The sequence below is a fragment of the Aegilops tauschii genome, chromosome 2 (assembly GCF_002575655.3).
Source record: "Aegilops tauschii subsp. strangulata cultivar AL8/78 chromosome 2, Aet v6.0, whole genome shotgun sequence".
In the NCBI taxonomy this organism is placed as follows: domain Eukaryota; kingdom Viridiplantae; phylum Streptophyta; class Magnoliopsida; order Poales; family Poaceae; genus Aegilops; species Aegilops tauschii.
Window position 1 is genome coordinate 73302399 of NC_053036.3, and position 24374 is coordinate 73326772.

Sequence of the window (24374 nt, forward strand, 5' to 3'; positions counted from 1 at the left end):
GAGGTTTTCTACTAAACCAGTAAAAGTTAAACTCATGAGACTCATCACCAAAGCTGACACCGACAGTTTGTTTCTTATAACCTATTTTAGCATTAACGGTGTTGAAGAAAGGTCTACCAAAGATAATGGGACAGAAGTCATCTTGTGGGGAACCAAGCACAAGAAAATCAGTAGGGTATTTTATTTTCCCACACAAGACTTCAACATCTCTAACAATCCCAATTGGTGAAATAGTATCTCTATTAGCAAGTTTAATAGTAACATCTATTTCTTCTATTTCTGCGGGTGCTATGTCGTTCATAATTTTTTGATATAAGGTAAAAGGAATATCACTCATGCTAGCACCTATGTCGCATAAACCATGATAACAGTGATCCCCTATTTTAACTGAGACAACGGGCATGCCAACAACGGGTCTATGATTATCTGTTTGATCAGGTTTGACAATTCTTGTAGCTTCATTACAGAAGTAAATAACATGCCCATCTACATTTCTTCCAGGAGATCCTTAACCATAGCAACACTAGGTTCTACTTTAATTTGTTCATCAGGTTTAGGTGTTCTAATATAACTTTTGCTAACCACAGTTGAAACTTTAGCATGTTCCTTTATCCTAATAGGGAAAGGTGGTTTCTCAATGTAAGCAGTAGGAACAACTGGATCAACATTATAAATAATAGTTTCCTCTTTAGCTAGTACCGGTTCTTTAATTTCTTCCTTAATAGGTGGGTGATATTTAAACCACTTCTCCTTAGGGAGATCAACATGAGTAGCAAATGATTCACAAAAGGAGGCTACTATCTCAGAGTCAAGTCCAAATTTAGTGCTAAACTTTTGAAAAGCATCGGTATTCATAAAAGATTTAACACAATCATACGCAAGCTTAATACCTGAGTCTTTACCTTTGTCGAGTTCCCATCTTCAGAGTTGTGTTTAATTCTTTCCAAAAGATCCCACCGGAATTCAATAGTCTTCTTCATAAAAGAACCAGAACAAGAAGTATCAAGCATGGATCGATCATTATGAGAAAGCCGAGCATAAAAATTATGGATTATAATTTATCTTGAGAGCTCATGATTGGGGCATGAATATAACATTGACTTAAGCCTCCCCCAAGCTAGAGCGATACTTTCTCCTTCACGAGGCCAAAAATATATATGTAATTCCGATCATTATGAACTAGATGCATAGGATAATTTTTTTGGTGAAACTCCAATTTCAATCGATTCCAATTCCAAGATCCAATATCATCGCATAGCCTATACCTTTCCAATGCTTTTCCCTTCAAAGATAAAGGGAAAACCTTCTTCATAACTTCATCTCCGGGTAGCCTATACCTTTCCAATGCTTAGTTGTTGTTCTTACTTGAACAAAAATCCTACTTATGATTAACCCCCTCGCAAGCATCCGCAACTACGAGAAAAGTATTAAGAATAAATTCTAACCATAGCATTAAACTTTTGTATCCAATTGGTCCCTTATGGAATAGCGCATAAACTAGGGTTTAAGCTTCTGTCACTCTCGCAACCCATCATCTAATAAATACTCCACAACGCGTTCCCTTAGGCCCAAATATGGTGAAGTGTCATGTATTAGACGTTCACATGACACCATTAAGGGAATCACAACATACATACTATCAAAATATCGAACACATATCAAGTTCACATGATTACTTGCAACATGATTTCTCCCGTGACTTCAAGAATAAAAGTAACTACTCACAAATGATAACCATGCTCAAGATCAGAGGGGTATTAAATAGCATATTGGATCTGAACATATAATATTCCATCAAATAAGCCATATAGTAATCAACTACAAGATGTAATCAACACTACTAGTCACCCACAAGCACCAATCTATAGTTCCGGTACAAAGATTGAACACAAGAGATGAACTAGGGTTTGAGATGAGATGGTGGTGTTGAAGATGTTGATGGAGATTTCCCTCCCCAAGATGGGAAGTTGTTGGTGATGATGATTTCCCCCTCCGGGAGGGAAGTTCCCCCGGCGGAATCGCTCCGCCGGAGTGCAAAAGTGCTCCTGCCCAAGTTCCGCCTCGAGATGGTGGCGCTCCGTCCCGAAAGTCCTCTCCTTATTTTTATTCTAGGTCAAAAGGACTTATATACCAGAAGATGGGCACCGGAGGTGGACCGAGGAGAGCACAACCCACCAGGGCGCGCCTGGGCTCCCTGGCGCGCCCAGGTGGGTTGTGCCCACCTGGTGGCCCCCCTATGGTACTTAGTGGCTCCAATATTCCTCATATATTCCATAAAAACTCTCCGTAAAGTTTCAGCTTGTTTGAAGTTGTGCAGAATAGGTAGCTTGACGTAGCTTTTCCAGGACCAGATTTCCAGCTGCCGGAATTCTCCCTCTTTGTGTGTTCCTTCCAAATTATGAGAGAAAAGGCATTAGAATTACTCCAAAAAGCATTATTATGCATAAAAACATCATAAATAACAGTAGGAAAACATGATGCAAAATGGACATATCACTCACCTCGTGACATAAGGGGTAGCGAGGCACGTATTTGTATTGTTTCCGTTAAGGATAAAACAATGAGATTTATTCATATTGCTTGAGTTTATTTTGTCTACATCATGTCATCTTGCTTAAACCGTTATTATGTTTGTCATGAACTTAATACCATAGATGCATGTTGGATAGCGGTCGATTGGTGGAGCAATAGTAGTAGATGCAGGCATGAGTCGGTGCTACTTGTCACGAACGTGATGCCTATATACGTGATCATTGCCATGAATAACATCATAACTATGCGATTTTCTATCAATTGCCCAATAGTAATTTGTCTACCCACCGTATGTTATTGTTTCGAGAGAGAAGCCTCTAGTGAAAACTATGGTCCTCGGGTCTACTTTAATCATATTACTAAAACCAAAAATACCTTCATGTAATTTATTTACTTTTACTTTACTTTACTTTTTATCTATCTACCATTACCAGATTTAATCATTGCAAGTAACGAGTTCAAGGGGATTGGCAACCCTCTTGCCCGTGTTGGGTGCAAGTATTTGCTTTTGTGTGTGTAGGTGCTGTTAATGAGATTTTGTGTTGTTCTCCTATTGGTTCGATAACGTTGGTTCCCACTGAGGGAAATACTTATCAGCTACTATATTGCTTCACCCTTCCTCTTTGGGGAAAATCCCAACGCAACTCACAAGTAGCACAAAACCTTTTGATCATCAAGCTATACTTATGAAAAATGAAAATATTAAAAGAAGTTTTGATGAAGTTGCTAAAGAAACACAAGATAATATTGACGATGATGATCCTAATAAAGAAGAACCCACTATTATGCATAAAAACTCCGTATAGGTAGTGGTAATGTTATTGGAAAAGGTGTTATTCAAGATTTCTTTACTTGTCCTGGCTCATCACCTATGATAGGGGGATCAATTTGTGCTAGAACTACTAGTCCCCCGGATGTCGTATCTTTGCTTATAGTTGAATTGGAAAGACAATTTATGCACATGCATCCTGCTATACAATGGGTATTCCTAGAATTTTCTAACATTCATGATCCTTATGCTAAGCACTTAGCCACCATACTTCTGGTCCATGAATTTGGTCACAATATGAGAGAGGCAAGAGAGATATTTGCTTACTATAGAATAAATAGTGAGTGCCCTTCTATAGAAGAAATTCTTTATGATCAAGAGGAGATACAAAAATTAAAATCAACAGACTATGCTGCTTGTAATGAGAATCTTAGAAAAAAGGTTTCTCCAACTATCTTAATTGATAAAATTTCCAAACATAATGATCAATTTGTTAAGAAAATCTTGGACTAGGTTGTGTGCTTAAAAAAGGTTAAGAGAATATCTCTATAGAATTTCGTGTGTGTAGGTGTTATTAACGAGGATTTGCATGCTTCTCCTATTGGTTCGATAACCTTGGTTCTTACTGAGTGAAATACTTATGAGCTACTATATTGCTTCACCCTTCCTCTTCGGGGAAAAATCCTAACACAACTCACAAGTAGCATTCGTGTACAAACGGAGCCCTCTCCGTCGAGGTATTAGCGTTTCGAGCGGAAACCACAACCTACCATGCTCAACTCCCTTGTATTACATCATTTCAACCTCAAACTTTCTCATGTTCAATACACGTCATTGAATGTCTCATACTCAAAGTTAGCCACTTTTTGAGTTGGTTTCCTATTTTTGAAGCACTAACTGATATTCCCGACCATTAAAAAGTGCAAAACATTCTTCATTTTCAAATAATGTGCAAATGATCTCCGAAATGGATGAAACTTGGCATGGTGACTTCATAGGAACATTGTAGCGTGTGGTAAAATTTAAGAGTGTGACGGAAAAAAATTGTTGCACTTCGTGTACAGACTGAACCCTCAACGTCAAGTATTAGCTTTTCGAACGAAAACCACAGCCTACCACACACAACTTCATTCTTTTACATCATTTCAACCTCAAGTTTTTTTTCCATGTTTAATACACATCATTGGAAGTCCCATGCTCAATTTCGGCCACTTTTTGAGTTTGTTTGATATTTTCGATGCATTAACTCATTTTCTAGCCATTACAAAGGGCAAAACGCTTTTCGGTTCCAAATAACGTGCAAACGAGCTCGAAAATGGATGAAATTTGGCATGGTGTCTTCAAAGGACCACTGTAATGTGTGCTTAAAATTTGAGAGCATTACGAAAAAAACTTGATGCACTTCATGTACAAACTGAACCCTATCTGACTAAGTGTCAATGTTGCAAACGAAACCTACAACCTACCACACACAACTTCATTCTTTTACATCATTTTAACCTCAAACTTTTTCTATGTTTAATACACACCATTGAAAGTCTCATGCGCGAACTTGGCCACTATTCGGGTTTAGTAAATATGATTTTTTTCAAGCATTTTTCTTACTAGTTATATATGTGGTGGGCCCTCCAGTACGCCCGCCACTTCTAACTTGTGGAAATTCTAGAAAATTTTGGCGCGGGTTAGCGAAAAAATTCTGTGGCGGGGAAACATTTTGCCCGCCGTTGGTGCATGACAAACCTGTGGTGTGTCACCCGCCACTACTGCTTTTAGCTCACGACTAAATTTGTAAAACTTTAGGAGTGGCGGGCACTTATATTTGCCTGCCATTGCTTTCCACGTAGCAGCGGTCGACACCATTTCTTACCCGCCACTGCTAGTTTTTGAAAAAAAAACTATGGCGGGTTACTTTCCTCGCCTGCCACAAATTTCAGCCACCTATAAGCCTTTTTCCAGTAGCGTTACATTTGGCATAGAAATATAAACTAATCTAAGCCCGCGAGGACACAACCTCGTCAGACATATTTGAGTGGGTATCCTCTACGTCGGTTGGAGCGGTTGGGGCCGGAGCGGTGACTGGTGCAGTGGGGAGTGGAGCGGCGACTGGTGCGGCCGCGACGATTTTGGCTTCTTCTTTGGCATAGAAGCGGGCGTCACCGCTGCTCATACTAGCCACCTTCTTCTATGACACCCGCCGCAACCTTGGTTTGGGCCTTGTGACAGGCGGCGAGCGCCTCCTTCTCGTTTGCACATGGCATGATGAGAAGCACGCAACTCCAAGTTAATCCGCATGGAGTGAGGAGCGGTGAGTGCCTCCTCCTTGTTTGCTTCAGCGGCCACATGGGCGACGTGCGCCTCCTTCCCCTTGGTGTCTTCCTCTGAACGACGACGACATGAGCGCAACATTTGGTGGGAGGGCGGGTTGCTGTGAGGGTTGTTGTGGGGGCTGTCCGGGGAGATACGGCCTCCCGAGCTTGCGCAACGGAGATGATGAGGATGTGGCGAGGGAAGGATCGTGGCGGCGACGCGGATGGGCGGGAATGGGAAATTAGGTGGCGCTAGGGTTTTTTGGGAGGGGGGAGGGTGGTCGCCTGCCTAGTTTTATTTGGCTCTGAGCTGTTGGAATCCGAGGTGGCGGACGCCCGAACTTTTATAGACCACCCCTTCACATGGGGCTAGATTGAGAGATTTTGAACGTCCAGATCGATCCGACCCAATATGAAATCCGCGTCGGAGCCATAAAAATGGCTGAACCGTCGGGTCCAGACATACAGGGAAGAATGAGCTTCTGCGTTGGAGATGCTTTAGTGTAACTAAAAAATCTGGCAGTATTTCTTTCGTATAGATACTGCCTAGCTATACTAGGACAACATGTACCAGCGGGGGGATTTACCTCTGGTGAATGATCGGCTACCAATCCCCAAGCCACGTGCAAGCCCCAACTAGTAATTTTTTACAGTCAAATCCCAAGTAGTTACTGCACACACACGATGCTTATGTTAGGTTAATCATTTGCTTTGCTCAGTCAAGTACACGTCGAGCCATGCATCGGAACTTGCTCAAGGAAATCAGATCAGCCCAGTGCCAATCATGCCCGTCTATTCTGTTCACGGCGATGTTCAAGTGTACGTACCACTGGTGGCGTTGCACCTGATATGCTGCCTCTTGGTACTTGGTCGGCTTGCTTAATTAAATCGCACAAACAGCACCACTGTTTGACCAGTTCGACGTAACCCCCTGTCCTAATTGCGGGCTTTTGGTTCGAACTCAAAAGTTTCCTTATATGGTCCCCCTCTCATGCTGTTAATTGACTAATCAGCTTCAATTTTCCAAATGGTACTGGAAAGTGAAGTACTTCCTCTATATCAAAATATAAAACATTTTTCGACACTACGATAGTGAAGGCTGACATGTTTTTTGTCTATGAAAGAAAAACGTGTCGACATATATGTAGCGAATGAAGGCCCAGTTCTTTTGATGGCTTCTAAAATCCACAACTTATTTAGAGGTCGGACGGTCCAGCAGGGAGTGACTTAAGCCATAAACCACAAAAGGAATTGGGCCTCGGAAATTACCACGCCTTCGTCACCCTTAAGGGGCGGCACAAGCAACTACCGTAGCCACCACCGGTCCCGTCTACCTTCTCCTCCTCCGGTCTCCTCGTTGCCATCGGTTCGCCGATCGATGGTGGCGAATGTGCCTGCTCATCCTCGTTCGACACACTAGTTTTCTTTGCTTTCTTTTGTTCTTCTCCTTCTTTGACTATGTCCATTTTCAATGCCTTGACTAGATCTTGAAATTGTGTCATTGGAGAGGCTGGGTATAATTGGTACCATCTTAATATTATTATATTACCATTTGTTAAAATAGTATGGCAACAACTAAAGGATGTTCACGAAAATATGAGTATATTTTGGGGGTTTTGGGACTAAACCCGATAGTTTTATTGAGGAATTCACAATAGCGCCACTGCGACATCATTGATGATTTCATCATGATGTCACCATCAGTGCAATGACACCCCATCAAATGGAGCTGGATGTTTCACCTGTAGGGTGGTGTAGCGAGCGTTCACGCCATAGAATTCCCAAATTTTTAAATATACAATTAGCGAAAAACCTACAAACTGAAATGAGGCTTCAAAATTCCAAATGATTAAAGCCAGTCTTGGGAGCTATGATCCATTTGTGAGTACACACACTTTCCACTATTAAACTCCTGTTTCTCCCCACTTTATTCAAACCACAACTTGGTGGGACAAATGTGCATGCCACAAGTGGTCTTTCTCTACCTTTTTCTTAATGATGTTTTTTACTGAACTTGTCTTGCATACTTCGACAGTTCCTCCCTCTCTCTTTCTCTGTCTACAAACTTGAAATATATTTTTTCTTGGTTGTGTCTTGCACAGCACCTGTGTTGTTCTAATAGGAGGTCCAAAGTCAAAGTAGTGAAAAGGGCACCCCAAAACCCGGGCGACCCTATGAAATGGACAAGAACATGTGTCTTGTGAGCCGTGCTCGTTCCATCATAATTAGTACGCTCCGGTTTTGGTCGCTCTCGGCAGATTAACTAACTTAAACATTTCTGGTACAATCTTGTCATGCATAAATATACATATTGCATGCATGTGTGGAGCCTCCTTGCCCTCAGATTGTGCCCCAACCCCAGCCCCTTTTCATTTCTCTACTAGTTGAACATGCACCACCTTCTCCTCCTCACACCTTTTCAGATGTTGTCTAGCTAGGGCGCTTGACCAGCCTGACCGGCCTGGCCTGACCCCATCCTGCATTTCACAAACCAACATATGCCAAATTCACACACAAGAGAAGGAGAGAAGAGATGGGGTAGGGGAAGTCAAGGTCATGAGATAAGATCTCTCTTGTCATGCATGCAATCTACATCTACACACATGCTTATGTATAGTTGCACTCGTAGAAGCTAGGGCCTTAGATGCAAGAATTGCACCACCAGATGCAGCTTTCCATAAGAATCCAACTTCACCATTGTTCTCACGAGGGAGGGGAAGTCAAGGCTTTGTAAACTCCAAGAACATCCTTTTCAAGATGCTCCCAACTAAGAAGATTTAAACACCATATTCAGTGGATCAATCCATTTGTTTCATTACCATTCACAGATGTAAGTTCCCCCTAAATTATTGTAATAGTACGATGATTTTGGTTTCAAAAGTCATACGCAATTAGATAATCGTGTTTAATTTCTCGAGGAAAAATTAGGTGGGTAAAAAGCAGTGCCGATCCACGTCAACGGTTCTTTTTCATCAGCCTCACATGGCACACACTTAACAGTCGGTTGCGAGTGCTGTTAATCGCACCATTACCTCGACGTTCCTTTCAGGTTAAGCTCCCTCTCTCTCTCTCTCTCTCTCTCTCTCTCTCTCTCTCTCTCAATGTCCTTTTTTGACTCCATAAAGCCATGGATTAGGCTCTAGAGAATGGCTCTAGAGAGACATGAAAGGGATAGTTCTCTTGTTTCCTGATTTAATATCGTCACTCCTTTCGATTTGTTCTGGTTTGAAGCTCGGCACCGGCACGCACATGCGCACTAATTCGTAGAATGTCCAGTAGGGATAAAGAATCAGCATAAATCCAATGGGTTTGTAGGGATAATGATCCTTGTCCAAGCATTTGTCTAGCTCATTCAGGCAAAGCAAAGCTTCACTAGGGAAAAGGAGTCAAAGAGGGCCCTCCCCTCATGTGAGAGTCACTCAAGGTTGCATGCATGGAAACAAAGAAGCATAATTAACAGGAAGTGGTGGCATAAGAAAGAGTGCCTTGTACACATCTCACACTATTGTTTTATCTTGTTTTGAGGGCAAGCTAACCACTCCATTTGAATGTTTCTTGGTACATGCAAGAGGAGGCAAAATTTGATGGTTTAGAGTCTGAGTGGTCAAGACGCGTTAACTTTGACCGCTGATGATACACACAAGACTACTTAGATCGATGATATGGAAACCATACCGTTAGATTGATACGAGAAATACTTTCAAAAGATAAAAATATGTACTTTTATTAAATTTATTATCTATGGAACCAATGGTTGAAGCGGCTAATGTTTTAGCGAAGACAAAGTTTTACTTACTTGTATGTTCGTGTCGAGAACATCACCAGCATATGTTGATGAACTTATTGTGGTTAATGTTTTAAAGCATCTCCAGCAGGTGCCAAAAAATGCCTCACGCGCTAAAAACCATCGTTTTTGTGCGTCGGGGATAAAAAACAGCTAAAAGCGTTATCTCAGACGCTGTAAAATAGAGCGCGCACAAAAAACTTTAACACACGCGCTAAAAGCGTTATCCCAGCCTGCAAATTCTGGGTGCCAGATTGTGCGCGCCACAAAATCTGGGCTGCTGCAGGTGGGGCCGCCGGATTGGGTGCCGTGTTTTTATGCATCTGAAAAACCTCTTCGTCACTCCCGCGCGCAAAAAGACTATTTTGACGCTGTAAAAGAATTATACCGCGCCAAGGCGAAGCGCGCCTGTTGGAGATGCTCATAGGGAAGACAAAGGGGCAACTTTCTCCTATGTTCATTCTAGTTTGCACGTATTGCGCAAGCAAGCACATGGACACATAAGAAAGCAAAGCCATATGGTCAGAGTGTAAAAAAGCACATAATTGTGTAGCATTTTGGCATGTATCATAATAGCTATTGTAGGACTAGTATCTTGGAGCATAGATTGTAAATTGTCTCTTTCAAAACAAATAGATTACAATTCTTCAAAAGGCTTGATGCATAGGTAGGCAAGCTCTCTTCTTTCCCTTCTTTTCTTGTCAGTGGCAGGCATCTTTACACCATCTTATTAGTTTGCAATACTTGGTACCCAGTAGTAAATCATCAAAGCATGCAAGGCAGTATGCCCAACTAACATAGATGCCACAACAAGCTATACATGTAGGGCCATATAATTGAAGAGTTTGTCTTGGCAGGGGCTTCAATCGGCTCTGGCTTCACAACTAGTGTGTCATATACTCATATGCTGGTTGATTAATTTGGAGTGGACTAGAATCATGACAAAGATAATCATATCTGAAAATGACACTAATTAATACTTAATTGCAAGGATTGTAGCATGCATAATACTATTCATAAATGAATTGTGTGCATGAAAACTAAGAGTAGAACATTCTAACTTCCAAGTGTTATTTTCTAGCAACACATACACAGACACATATATATAGCTATATGTTTGACTGGCACAACATTCTCCTCCTCATCTCTTTGGTCCTAAGGTTAGGGCACACAAATCCAAACACAAGGTGCATACATACAAACATGCAGTGAGCTTTCCATTCCATTCCCTCCTTTTACTCCTAGAATTAAACAAGTGTACTGCAGCGCATGCATGTCACTCCCCTCCCCTACCACGCCATCTCATCCACAGTGCTCTCACTCCTAGCTTCTCCCTCCTCCGAGCTCCCCATTTAAATACCACCCTGCCTCCCTCCATAGTGAGCACTACCCACACTACACACTAGAAGCTCACAGTCTCAGCAACCACCCCCTCAACATCATCAACCTAAGCTAGCTAGCTCACACCTCACAGCGCAAGCTAGGCTGGAGCAGTAGTATAGTAGCCAGCCAGCCTCACTTCACTTCAGTTCTGCCATGAGCATCCGCAGCAGCAGCGGCGGCAGCGGCGGCGGCCATGCCTCCCAGATGATGGCGTTCTCGGAGCATTCGCTGCCGAAGCCGATCGCCGGCCACCCGCAGCCGCAGCCGTCCCCGCCGTCGTCTCCGAGCGAGAGGCCGGCGCCGCGTGGCAGGCGGCGCGCGCAGGAGCCCGGGCGCTTCCTGGGCGTGCGCCGGCGGCCGTGGGGCCGGTACGCGGCGGAGATACGCGACCCGACCACCAAGGAGCGGCACTGGCTCGGCACCTTCGACACGGCGCAGGAGGCCGCCCTGGCCTACGACCGCGCCGCGCTCTCCATGAAGGGCGCGCAGGCGCGCACCAACTTCGTCTACGCGCACGCCGCCTACAACAACTACCCGCCCTTCCTCGCGCCGTTCCACGCGCAGCAGCAGCCCGCCGCCTACGCGTCCTCGACCATGCCGTACGCCGGCCAGCAGCACGCGGCGCCGCACATTGGCAGCTCGTACCACCACGGCCACGGCCACGGCGGCCTCGGCTACCACCAGCAGGGCCCGGGCGCCGGTGCGGGCGAGTGCTCCATGCCGGTGCCCAATGCCGCCGATCACGGCGCCAGCAGCCCGATGGACGTGCGCGGCAGCAGCGGCCACGACTTCCTCTTCCCCAGCGCCGACGACAACTCCGGGTACCTGAGCAGCGTGGTGCCGGAGAGCTGCCTCCGGCCCCGCGGCGGCGACCTGCAGGACGCGCGGCGCTACTCCGTGTCCGACGCCGACGCCTACGGGCTGGGCCTCCGGGAGGACGTGGACGACCTGGCGTCCATGGTGGCCGGCTTCTGGGGCGGCGCCGACGCGGCGTACGGCGGGTTCGCCCCCGCGAACGGCGGCGGCCACGACATGGTCGCCTCGTCGCAGGGCTCCGACAACGGCTACTCCCCCTTCAGCTTCCTCTCCCACTGAAACAACAAATGCACCAGCCAGCATTGCTCTCAGTGCTCTGCTGTGATCACCATCGATCGACCATAGCTAGGTAGTAGTGTTTGTTTGGAGAGTTGGATCGATCGATCAGTCACAGTACGTGGCAGCAGTAGAAGATCGATCGACGAAGAAGAAGAGTGGCTTGTTTGGGTGCCCTAGCTTAGCGGATGCTCACATCCATGTACTTAGGCTCTTTCATTTAGCAGCACTATTACTACGTACCAGTACTAGTAACTTTTCATGCATGCACGAGTGACATGCTTAAGTTATCTCTCTCTCTAAACTTATTACAGTCTCTCTCTAATTAGTTAGTCCTGTGGAATTAAAGTGGCGGATCGAGAGTACTCGAGAGGCTCGAGAAAATGTAGTACGCAAACGCATACTGTTGTTGATCCTTGAAAGTTTCAGTTTTGGATTGTAGTTTTGTTGGATTCAGATAGGCCGGCCGGAGGAACATGTCAAGTACGTACTCTCCTACGTACTTACCTGAAGGGAGAAGATAAGGGGAATAGTACACGGACCACGTACTAATGTGGTACTACGCCTTGACAGTTCAACGGAAAGGTAGATGTTCACGGACAAGTGTCAAGCAGGCGACCTCCTTTTTTTTCTTGGGTCGCCAGGTACTTGGTGCTGATTCTAGGGTACGTCACGGTCAGACCCATCCATCAGAGGGCCATGCACAAAATGTATCCTCTTCTATGCTGGTGCAGGGCTTATATATAAACCCTTTCATTTCCTCCGTAGCTTGCTTGGATTTGTTGGATCGGAAATGTTCTTATTAATCAATAGCAATACAGTACAGTACAAAATGCGCATGTAACCATTTGAATTTATTGGACAATCAAACAAAGTATATCACACAAAGAACAAGCAATTGGGTTCAAGTCCTAAACTTGGCACAGATGCTCGCATTTTGCTAGATTTTTTTTAAGGAACATTTTGCTGGATTTATTCCAAACATTCCGACGATATTTATTCAGTAGGAGAGATGTTCCCATCGACAAAGAGGTGCTTGTAGTGACTTCGTCAATCTCAAGATTTACCAGACCACTCTCTCGGAGGTGCTTATAGGGGTAGTCTACGCGCAGCCCATGCGTTCATTCTCCATGATGATGTCTATTTCTAATTTAATTGGCAGTGCAACATAGAAAATAAAGGATATTGTGATATTGTTAACAACAAAATGGAAAACGAGAATATGAAACCAAAAATCTTGGAGATTATATCAGCATATGTGGCCAATGGAGTGGGGGTGCACTACAAGAAAGAACAAACTCCCGCCCCCCGTCGACGCCGTCCATAGCGGACACCATGCCTGGCAGGTGTTCGGTCAAATGCCATTGAACTTATTTCCAAATTTCATGTAGTTTTTTAGAGTAAGAAGGACGGCGGGGTACTCGCTGAAGGAGGATGGGTTGTTGTGTGATTCGTGGCTGGCCGTATCTGCGTACTTCGTAGGCAGGAGGGGGGGGGGGGGGGGTCTTTCGGCAACGTGCATGGTTGGTCTCATGCCCGAAAACACACTGCACCCTATGACATACACATAATCCATGAACATAGTGTCAAGTCCTTAGCCCGACGAAAATATGTGATTCTGGGTTGTTAGACAGTCTCTCTTTATTTTTGCAACGAATTTTCACTCGAGAGCTCCTCGCATTTGGCACCAACTAACGATGTAGCGCCCAACATCTTGGGCCACGGTTCAACACTTGTTTCGCCAACTGGCTTCACTCGATCCGTCAATTATGCACAACTTCTTTTTCAATCATTTTCTACGCTGCTACTTTGCTGATTTAGAAAATAAAACCGATCAGTGTTTTTCTTCAACAGTTGATGAATTGGTGAAATCAAAAAAATGGTCACAAATTTTAAGAATAGTTTGCAAGTTTAAAAAAACATGAATTCAAAAGGTTCATTAATTAAAAAAAGTTCATGAATTTGAAAAAGTACACAAAATCAAAAAACAACAAATTTTAAAATTTTCATGAATCAAAAAAGGATCACAATTTTTAAACATTTCATGGTCTCAAAAAGTGAATGAATTTGAAAAATATATTAATGAAACTGGAAAAGTTCATGTATTCAAAAAAAGTTCATGGATTCAAAAAATGTTCGTGTATTTGAAAGAATTCACGCATTTGAAAAAAAAGTTCATGGATTCAAAAAAAAGATAATATCTTTTCAAATGAAAACAAAAATTAAAAAATGAAGATGAAAATGAGGTCCTTATCTCTGGTAGCTCGACAGTGGAGGCGCATTGGGTTGCCCCTCTCTTGAACTGTCAGCTTGGCTCCTTCCCTTTCATATACTTAGGGCTTTTGATTTCTCCTCTCAAGTTATGTTCTAGGCATTTTGCCCCTACTCTATTCAAGGTTGGTAATACAGTCATCACGTGGCGTGGCAGTTATAATTCTTCTGCTGGTAAGGTTTGCCTCATCAACGCTTGCGTCCCCCACCCCTCACAATGTTCTTGATCTGGTTCTATTTGTTGGGGAACGCAGTAATTTCAAAAAAAAATCCTACGCACACGCAAGATCCATCTAGGTGATGCATAGCAACGAGAGGGGAGAGTGTTGTCCACGTACCCTCGTAGACCGAAAGCGGAAGCGTTATGACAACGCGGTTGATGTAGTCATACGTCTTCACGATCCGACCGATCCTAGTACCGAAAGTATGGTACCTCCGCGATCTGCACACGTTCGGCTCGGTGACGTCCCACGAACTCTCGATCCAGTTGACTGTCGAGGGAGAGCTTCGTCAGCACGACGGCGTGATGATGGTGATGATGAAGTTACTGACGCAGGGCTTCGCCTAAGCACTACAACGATATGACCGAGGTGGAATCTGTGGAGGGGGGCACCGCACACGGCTAAGACAACTGTTGAGGGAGTCCTGGACTAACGGGTCCTCGGGCGTCCGGCCTGTTAGCCATGGGCCGGACTGATGGGCTGTGAAGATACGAAGACAGAAGACTCTCTACGTGTCCGGATGGGACTCTCCTTGGCGTGGAAGGCAAGCTTGGCGATCCAATATGAAGATTCATTTCTCTGCAACCGACTTTGTGTAACCCTAGATCCATCCGGTGTCTATATAAACCGGAGGGTTAGGTCTATAGGACCGAATACTCATTATCGTAGTCATACAGGCTAGACTTCTAGGGTTTAGCCATTACGATCTCGTGGTAGATCAACTCTTGTAATACTCATGTTCATCAAGATCAATCGAGCAGGAAGTAGGGTATTACCTCCATAGAGAGGGCCCGAACCTGGGTAAACATCGTGTCCCCCGTCTCCTGTTACCATCGATCTTAGACGCACAGTTCGGGACCCCCTACCCGAGATCCGCCTGTTTTGACACCGACATTGGTGCTTTAATTGAGAGTTCCACTGTGTCGTCCTCAAAAGGTTTGATGGCTCCTTCAATCATCTACAACAACGATGTCCAAGAGGAAATCTTCCTCCCCGGACAGATCTTCGTGTTCGGCGGCTTCGCACTGCGGGCCAACTCGCTTGGCCATCTGGAGCAGATCGATAGCTACGCCCCTGGCCACCAGGTCAGATTTGGAAGCCTGAATTACATCGCGGACATCCGCGGAGATTTGATCTTCGACGGACTCGAGACCGCGGCGGTCTCTCCCTGTCACCTCGATGATCATGACTTAGATCTGTCATCGAACCATACCCAGGAGATAGCTCCTGTAACTGCCCTGGCCTTAGATCCTGAGCAGATCATGTCATCCGAGGACGGGAAGCTCAACCCCGCCACGGAGGCTGCAAACCCCGCGGCGTCAGAGCCGCACACAGACTCAACCTCGAGTGATATTTGTGTCATCGGAACCCCGGACTCGTTTCCGGCTATGAGTTCTGAACCATGTGCGTCCGCGGACGCCAAGCCTGATCGGTCATCGGTCGTCGAATTCAGCGCCGCGGACATCTTCCAGCACTCGCCCTTTGGCGACGTGCTAAATTCACTGAAAAACCTATCCTTGGCGGGTGACTCAGCCGAATTATATCCGGTTCGAACTGGAGGCTGATGACGGAGAATTTCGTTTCCCACCCACCACCCACTTCATAGCCATTGTTGAAGACCTAACGGACGTGCTCGATTATGACTCCGAAGGCATCGACGGCATGGACGACGATGCCGGAGAAGAGGATACCCAAAACCCGCCGTTCACCGGACGATGGACGGCCACTTCCTCATATGACGTCTACATGGTGGATACGCCAAAAGATAATAGCGGCGACGACAAGGAAAACCCAGTGGAGGAGGCCCCCCCTAAGATACAACGAAAGCACCAGCGTCAGCGGCGCCGCTCTCAATCGCGCCTCAGCAAAGACAGCAACACCGACACAGGAGACGACAACACTCCGGATGGTGCCGAAGACATAGAAGACCCCGATGAACAAACTGCCGAACAGGGCAATCGGGAAGATGGGCAAGACAACCCTGATGAGCAGGCCATAGACGAAGACTCGGAGGACGGTAGTTATCATCCGCTCTCCGAGGAGGAGGTGAGCCTTGGCAACGAGGAGTTCATCGTGCCTGAGGAGCCTCTCGAGCAGGAGCGCTTCAATCGCCAGCTAATAGCCACTGCAAGGAGCCTGAAAAAGAAGCAGCAGCAGCTTCAAGCTGACCAAGATCTGCTCAACGACAGATGGACGGATGTCCTGACAGCCAAAGAATACGGCCTCAAGAGCCCAACCAAAAGTTACCCGAAGCGCAAACTGCTACCTCAGTTCGATGATGAGGCGTCGGAGCCCGTGCCATCATTGCGCAACGCGGCTGATCGACCACCACGTGGTTGGGATAAAGCGGCAACTCAAGCAGAACACCAGACAGCCCCACCTCGCCGTAAGGGCAGAGATAAAACAGCTCGGGGTTACACATATGACCTTCGGCATGACCTGGACAGCAGAGCAGGACATACAAGATCGATCTACGGATCGCGAGGACGTGCCTTGACACACGACGACGGCTATCTATTCGGACGTGACAAACCTAGTCACGCCCGGGCCGAAAACCGCAGACGGACTCCATCAGAGCTACATCGCGACGCGGCCCGATATAGAGGCGCCGCACATCCTCTTTGCTTCACTGACGAAGTAATGGATCATGAATTCCCAGAAGGGTTTAAACCCGTAAATATCGAATCATACGATGGAACAACTGATCCCGCTGTATGGATCGAGGATTTTATTCTCCACATCCATATGGCCCGCGGAGATGATCTCCACGCCATCAAATACCTCCCACTAAAACTCAAAGGGCCAGCTCGGCACTGGTTAAACAGTCTGCCTGAAAATTCTATTGGCAGCTGGGAGGACTTGGAAGAAGCCTTCCTTGACAACTTCCAAGGTACATATGTCCGGCCACCAGATGCCGATGACTTAAGTCACATAGTTCAACAGCCTGGGAAGTCAGCTAGGAAATTCTGGACTAGGTTCCTAACTAAAAAGAATCAGATAGTCGACTGTCCGGATGCCGAAGCCCTAGCGGCCTTTAAACAAAGCATCCGTGACGAATGGCTCGCCCGCCACCTCGGCCAGGAAAAGCCGGAATCCATGGCAGCCCTCACGGCACTCATGATCCGCTTCTGTGCGGGTGAGGATAGCTGGCTGGCTGGTAGTAAAAATACGGCCACTGGCGCAGGCCCCTCCGAGGCCAAAAACAGCAACGACAAGCTCCGACGCAATAGACACAAACGCCGAAGCAATGGCGACAATACCGATGACACTGCCTTCAACGCTGGATTCAGCGGCTCCAAGTACGGTCAGCGGAAGAAGCCGTATAAAAGAAACAATCAGGGACCATCTAGCTTGGACCGCATACTCGACCGTCCGTGTCAAATCCATGGCACCCCAGACAAACCAGCCAACCATACCAACCGAGATTGCTGGGTTTTTAAACAAGCCAGCAAGTTAAATGCCGAAAACAAGGAAAAGGGATCGCAGAGCGAGGACGATGACGACGAGCCCCTGCAGCAGAACACAGGGGGATAGAAGAAGTTCCCCCTCAGGTCAAAATGGTGAACATGATATATGCTACACACATCCCCAAAAGGGAGCGCAAGCGCGCACTCAGGGACGTCTATGCGATAGAGCCAGTCGCCCCAAAATTCAATCCATGGTCATCATGCACTATCACCTTTGATCGTCGGGATCATCCGACTAGTATTCGGCATGGCGGATCAGCCGCACTAGTCCTCGACCCAATCATTTATGGATTCCACCTGACGCGAGTCCTCATGGACGGCGGCAGCAGCCTTAATCTGCTCTATCAGGATACAGTGCGCAAGATGGGCATAAACCCATCCCGGATCAAACCCACAAAGACTACCTTCAAAGGGATCATACCAGGTGTAGAGGCCCGCTGTACGGGCTCAATCACACTAGAGGTTGTCTTCGGATCTCCGGACAACTTCTGAAGCGAGGAGTTAATATTTGATATCGTCCCCTTTCGCAGCGGCTATCACGCACTGCTTGGACGAACCGCGTTTGCTCGATTCAATGCGGTACCTCACTACGCTTATCTCAAGCTCAAGATGCCCGGACCACGCGGTGTCATAACAGTCAATGGAAATACGGAACGCTCCCTCCATACCGAAGAGCATACCGCTGCCTTAGCAGCAGAAGTATAGAGCGGCCTTTTCAAGCAGAACCTTAATTCGGCGGCTAGGCTCCCGGACACCATCAAGAGAGTCCGGACTACTCTACAGTAGGACAGCCCGGCTCGTCAAGAGCTCTACTAGCAATTTGGCCTCCGTCCCAGTCCCGATCAAATGGTGGCATTCGTACCGCGCGTACATAACTACGCACTCAAAATTCCATGGGCATCGACGGAGGCATAGCTAGCTCGCGATCCGCAGTACGGCTCGACCGACCCCGGATACACACATGCGTTCACCTTTCCCCTTTTTTCTCCTTTTCAGGTTTCTTTTCCACAGGCCCTCTTTGAAGGCCTGATCACCTGTCCTCTCGAAGGATAAATACACCAAGGCGGCAAGCTGCTCGGGTGCATAAGGGAAGCTCTAGGCGGTCCCTTCAACGATCACTCTACCTGTTTTCGGTACACGCACGCAGCTTTGCCTTGGTTGTGGCATGTTAAATAGCCTTATTGCTTATTGCACTACTTGTACAAATACGCTTTGACGTATTAATTACGCTATAATGAAAAACAGTTCGTAGGCCCAATTTATGTGGCATCAGCTTACTGTCCTTTTCCTTTTTACTTTTTTAATTTTTTCTTGATACTCTTATCAATTGCACACGTACGCTCTGGTATACCTTCATTTTCCAGGGGCTTCATTATGCCCCATAATACGGCAATAAAGTCCAAACACTTTTACAGTACAGTTCGGCACCCCGATCTTTAGCATTATATTCATCGGCTCCGAATCATGTCTTTGGTCAATAGTTGGGTTGCCCGGCTCCTGTGCTTACTACCTTACGTTCCGCTATATTGGCTAAGGTAGTAAAGGGAGAACTACTGCGATTGTGCCCTGGTTCATCCGGCTGAGCACCTCAGTAGAGAAAGCCGAAAACTGACTGTCATGATGCGGCGTGAGCTGGTCAGTTGTTCGAGAGGTTACAAATCGTTAGAGGTTTTTTCCGCATTTAGAAAAGGATTGGTTTTTACCCGATCAGGTGTTTACAACATCCCATGTTCGGACTTACGAGCACTAGGGGCTGCGCCTAAATTTTTATTTGTCAAACTCCTATGGCTAAGTGAGGGTGATAAAGCCGTATAGTCCGATTGCCTGGTTCGCAGCGCTAACACCTCCTTAACGGACCAAAAAATCTTTGGATCAAGTGTGTTTTGACGCCAACCGAACACCCCTGTACTTCCTACACGGGGGCTGAAGCCGACGACTGGCCAACTCTCAGATTTAATAAAACGGCCGCACAGGAGGTAATTTTTTTAACATAAATACAAGCATTATATGTCATAACGGCTCTGTTTTATCATACAAGGCAGGGATAACATGAATGTTTTCATGGGAATATAACGTCCTTCGCACATTGCTTCGCCACAAGGCGGGATCCCTCCAGGACACTATCAAAATATAGCTCGGGTCAGCGGTGCTCCTTGCCCTCAGGCGGCCCCTCGGTCATCAGCTTCTTGGCATCCATCTTCGCCCAGTGCATCTTGGCGCGGGCAAAGGCCATCCGCGCACCTTCAATGCAGACCGACCGCTTTATGACTTCAAGCCGCGGCAGGCACTCACAAGCCGCTTCACGAGTCCGAAGTGGCTGTTGGGCATGGGCTCGGCGGGCCATAGCTAGACTATCAGGTCCTTCATGGCTAGTTCGGCCGCCTTGTGCAGCTCGACCAGCTGTTTCAGTTGGTCGCTAAAGGGCACCGGATGTTCTGGTCCAAGGTATTGAGACCAGAACAGCTTCTCCGTCGAGCTCCCTTCCTCAGCTCGATAGAACTCTGCAGCATCTGATATGCTGCGCGGTAGATCCATAAATGCCCCTGGAGAGCTCCAAATTCGGGTAAGTAAAAGGAACGTTTCCTTCGCAGACTTGCTTTGCATAATGAAAGCCTTACCCGCCGCGATCTTGGCCGCCTGGATTTCCTGGAGGGCGTTCTGAGCTTCGGCTCGGGCATCTTGTGCGCTCTGGCGGGCCTTGGCAAGTTTGGACTCTTGAGTCTTAGAATCACGCTCCAAGGACTCGTACTTCTTAACGGCGTCCTGGAGCTCTTACTGGACCTCGCTGACCCGGGCCTCCTGCTTCTCGTGCGCGGCACGTTCCTTGGGCGCTTTGTCCTCGGCCTCGGCTGAGGCCTTCTTGAGGGCTGCCACCTCGGTCGTGGCCCCTAGTAAAGTTCATGACACTTCAGTCAGCATGAACCATTCATCCTTCCTAAATATACACGCAGGTTACTGCATACCTTGGCTGTCCTCCAGCTACTTCTTCACGAGGCCGAGCTCTTCCTCAGCCCGCTCCAGGTTCTGCATCAGTCCGGAGACCTCCACAGTATGAGCGGCAGCAGCCAGCAGCGACGCCTGCTTATTCACATAGACATCTTTGTTGGGGATCATAGCAGAAATTTAAAATTTTCTACGCATCACCAAGATCAATCTATGGAGTCATCTAGCAACGAGAGAGATGAGTGCATCTACATACCCTTGTAGATCGCGAGCGGAAGCGTCAAGTGAATGGGGTTCATGGAGTCGTACTCGTCGTGATCCAAATCACCGATGACCGAGCGCCGAACGGACGGCACCTCCGCGTTCAACACACGTACGGTTGGGGAAGACATCTCCTCCTTCTTGTTCCAGCAAGGGGGGAAGGAGAGGTTTATGGAGATCCAGCAGCACGACGGCGTGGTGGTGGAAGTAGCGGGGATCTCGGCAGGGCTTCGCCAAGCTCAGCGAGAGGGAGAGGTGTTACGGGAGGGAGAGGGAGGCGCCAGGGGCTGTGGTGCGGCTGCCCTCCCACCTCTTTATATAGGCCCCCTGGGGGGGCGCCGGCCCTAGGAGATCCCATCTCCAAGGGCGGCGGCGGCCAAGGGGGTGGCTTGCCCCCCAAGCCAAGTGGGGCGCCCCCCCACCCCTAGGGTTTCCAACCCTAGGCGCAGGGGAGGCCCAAGGGGGGCGCACTAGCCCACCAGGGGCTGGTTCCCTTCCCCACTTCAGCCCATGGGGCCCTCCGGGATAGGTGGCCCCACCCGGTGGACCCCCGGGACCCTTCCGGTGGTCCCGGTACAATACCGGTGACCCCCGAAACTTTCCCGGTGGCCGAAACTGGACTTCCTATATATAATTCTTCACCTCCGGACCATTCCGGAACTCCTCGTGACGTCCGGGACTCCGAACAACTTTTGGATTTCCGCATACTAATATCTCTACAACCCTAGTGTCACCGCACCTTAAGTGTGTAGACCCTACGGGTCCGGGAGACATGCAGACATGACCGAGACGACTCTCCGGTCAATAACCAACAGCGGGATCTGGATACCCATGTTGGCTCCCACATGTTCCACGATGATCTCATCGGATGAACCATGATGTCGAGGATTCAATCAATCCCGTATACAATTCCCTTTGTCAATCGGTACGTTACTTGCCCGAGATTCGATCGTCGGTATCCCAATACCTTGTTCAATCTCGTTACCGGCAAGTCACTTTACTCGTACCATAATGCATGATCCCGTGACCAACCCCTTGGTCACTTTGAGCTCATTATTATGATGCATTACCGAGTGGGCCCAGAGATACCTCTCCGTCATACGGAGTGACAAATCCCAGTCTCGATTCGTGCCAACCCAACAGACACTTTCGGAGATACCCGTAGTGCACCTTTATAGTCACCCAGTTATGTTGTGACGTTTGGCACACCCAAAGCACTCCTACGGTATCCGGGAGTTGCACAATCTCATGGTCTAAGGAAATGATACTTGACATTTGGAAAAGCTCTAGCAAAGGAACTACACGATCTTTTGTGCTATGCTTAGGATTGGGTCTTGTCCATCACATCATTCTCCTAATGATGTGATCCCGTTATCAATGACATCCAATGTCCATAGTCAGGAAACCATGACTATCTGTTGATCAACGAGCTAGTCAACTAGAGGCTCACTAGGGACATATTGTGGTCTATGTATTCACACATGTATTACGATTTCCGGATAACACAATTATAGCATGAACAATAGACAATTATCATGAACAAGGAAATATAATAATAACCATTTTATTATTGCCTCTAGGGCATATTTCCAACAGTCTCCCACTTGCACTAGAGCCAATAATCTAGTTACATTGTGATGAATCGAACACCCATAGAGTTCTGGTGTTGATCATGTTTTGCTCTAGGGAGAGGTTTAGTCAACGGATCTTCTACATTCAGGTCCGTATGTACTTTACAAATATCTATGTCTCCATTTTGAACACTTTCACGAATGGAGTTGAAGCGACGCTTGATATGCCTGGTCTTCCTGTGAAACCTGGGCTCCTTGGCAAGGGAAATAGCTCCAGTGTTGTCACAGAAGAGAGTCATCGGGCCCGACGCATTGGGAATAACTCCTAGGTCGGTAATGAACTCCTTCACCCAGATTGCTTCTTGTGCTGCCTCTGAGGCCGCCATGTATTCCGCTTCACATGTAGATCCCGCCACAACGCTTTGCTTGCAACTGCACCAGCTTACTGCCCCACCATTCAAAATATACACGTATCCGGTTTGTGACTTAGAGTCATCCAGATCTGTGTCGAAGCTAGCATCGACGTAACCCTTTACGACGAGCTCTTCGTCACCTCCATAAACGAGAAACATATCCTTAGTCCTCTTCAAGTACTTCAGGATATTCTTGACCGCTGTCCAGTGTTCCATGCCGGGATTACTTTGGTACCTTCCTACCAAACTTACGGCAAGGTTTACATCAGGTCTGGTACACAGCATGGCATACATAATAGACCCTATGGCCGAGGCATAGGGGATGACACTCATCTTTTCTCTATCTTCTGCCGTGGTCGGGCATTGAGCCGTGCTCAATTGCACACCTTGCAATACAGGCAAGAACCCCTTCTTGGACTGATCCATATTGAACTTCTTCAATATCTTGTCCAGGTACGTACTTTGTGAAAGACCAATGAGGCGTCTTGATCTATCTCTATAGATCTTGATGCCTAATATGTAAGCAGCTTCTCCAAGGTCCTTCATTGAAAAACACTTATTCAAGTAGGCCTTTATACTTTCCAAGAATTTTATATCATTTCTCATCAATAGTATGTCATCCACATATAATATGAGAAATGCTACAGAGCTCCCACTCAGTTTCTTGTAAACACAGGCTTCTCCATAAGTCTGTGTAAACCCAAACGCTTTGATCATCTCATCAAATCGAATGTTCCAACTCCGAGATGCTTGCACCAACCCATAGATGGAGCGCTGGAGCTTGCATACCTTGTTAGAATTCTTAGTATCGTCAAAACCTTCTGGCTGCATCATATACAATTCTTCCTTAAGAAAGCCGTTAAGGAATGCCGTTTTGACGTCCATTTGCCATATCTCATAATCATAGAATGCGGCAATTGCTAACATGATTCGGACGGACTTCAGCTTCGCTACGGGTGAGAATGTCTCATCGTAGTCAACCCCTTGAACTTGTCGATAACCCTTAGCGACAAGTCGAGCCTTATAGATGGTCACATTACCATCTGCGTCCGTCTTCTTCTTAAAGATCCATTTATTTTCTATGGCTCGCCGATCATCGGGCAAGTCAGTCAAAGTCCATACTTCGTTTTCATACATGGATCCTATCTCGGATTTCATGGCTTCTAGCCATTTGTCGGAATCTGGGCCCGCCATCGCTTCTTCATAGTTCGAAGGTTCACCGTTGTCTAACAACATGATCTCCAAGACAGGGTTGCCGTACCACTCTGGCGCGGAACGTGTCCTTGTGGACCTACGAAGTTCAGCGGTAACTTGATCCGAAGTACCTTGATCATCATCATTAGCTTCCTCTCTAGTTAGTG

The 24374-nt window shown here is 46.9% G+C and overlaps 1 protein-coding gene across 1 annotated transcript; it reads left to right on the forward strand.

Annotated features, from left to right (window-relative positions):
- Positions 1 to 10787: 10787 nt before the first annotated feature.
- On the forward strand, positions 10788 to 12184 carry LOC109778251 (ethylene-responsive transcription factor FZP). The gene has a single exon (XM_020336796.4). It carries the CDS (start codon positions 10928 to 10930, stop codon positions 11867 to 11869), a length of 942 nt encoding a protein of 313 aa, XP_020192385.1. The 5' UTR covers positions 10788 to 10927; the 3' UTR covers positions 11870 to 12184.
- The last annotated feature ends 12190 nt before the right edge of the window (positions 12185 to 24374 follow it).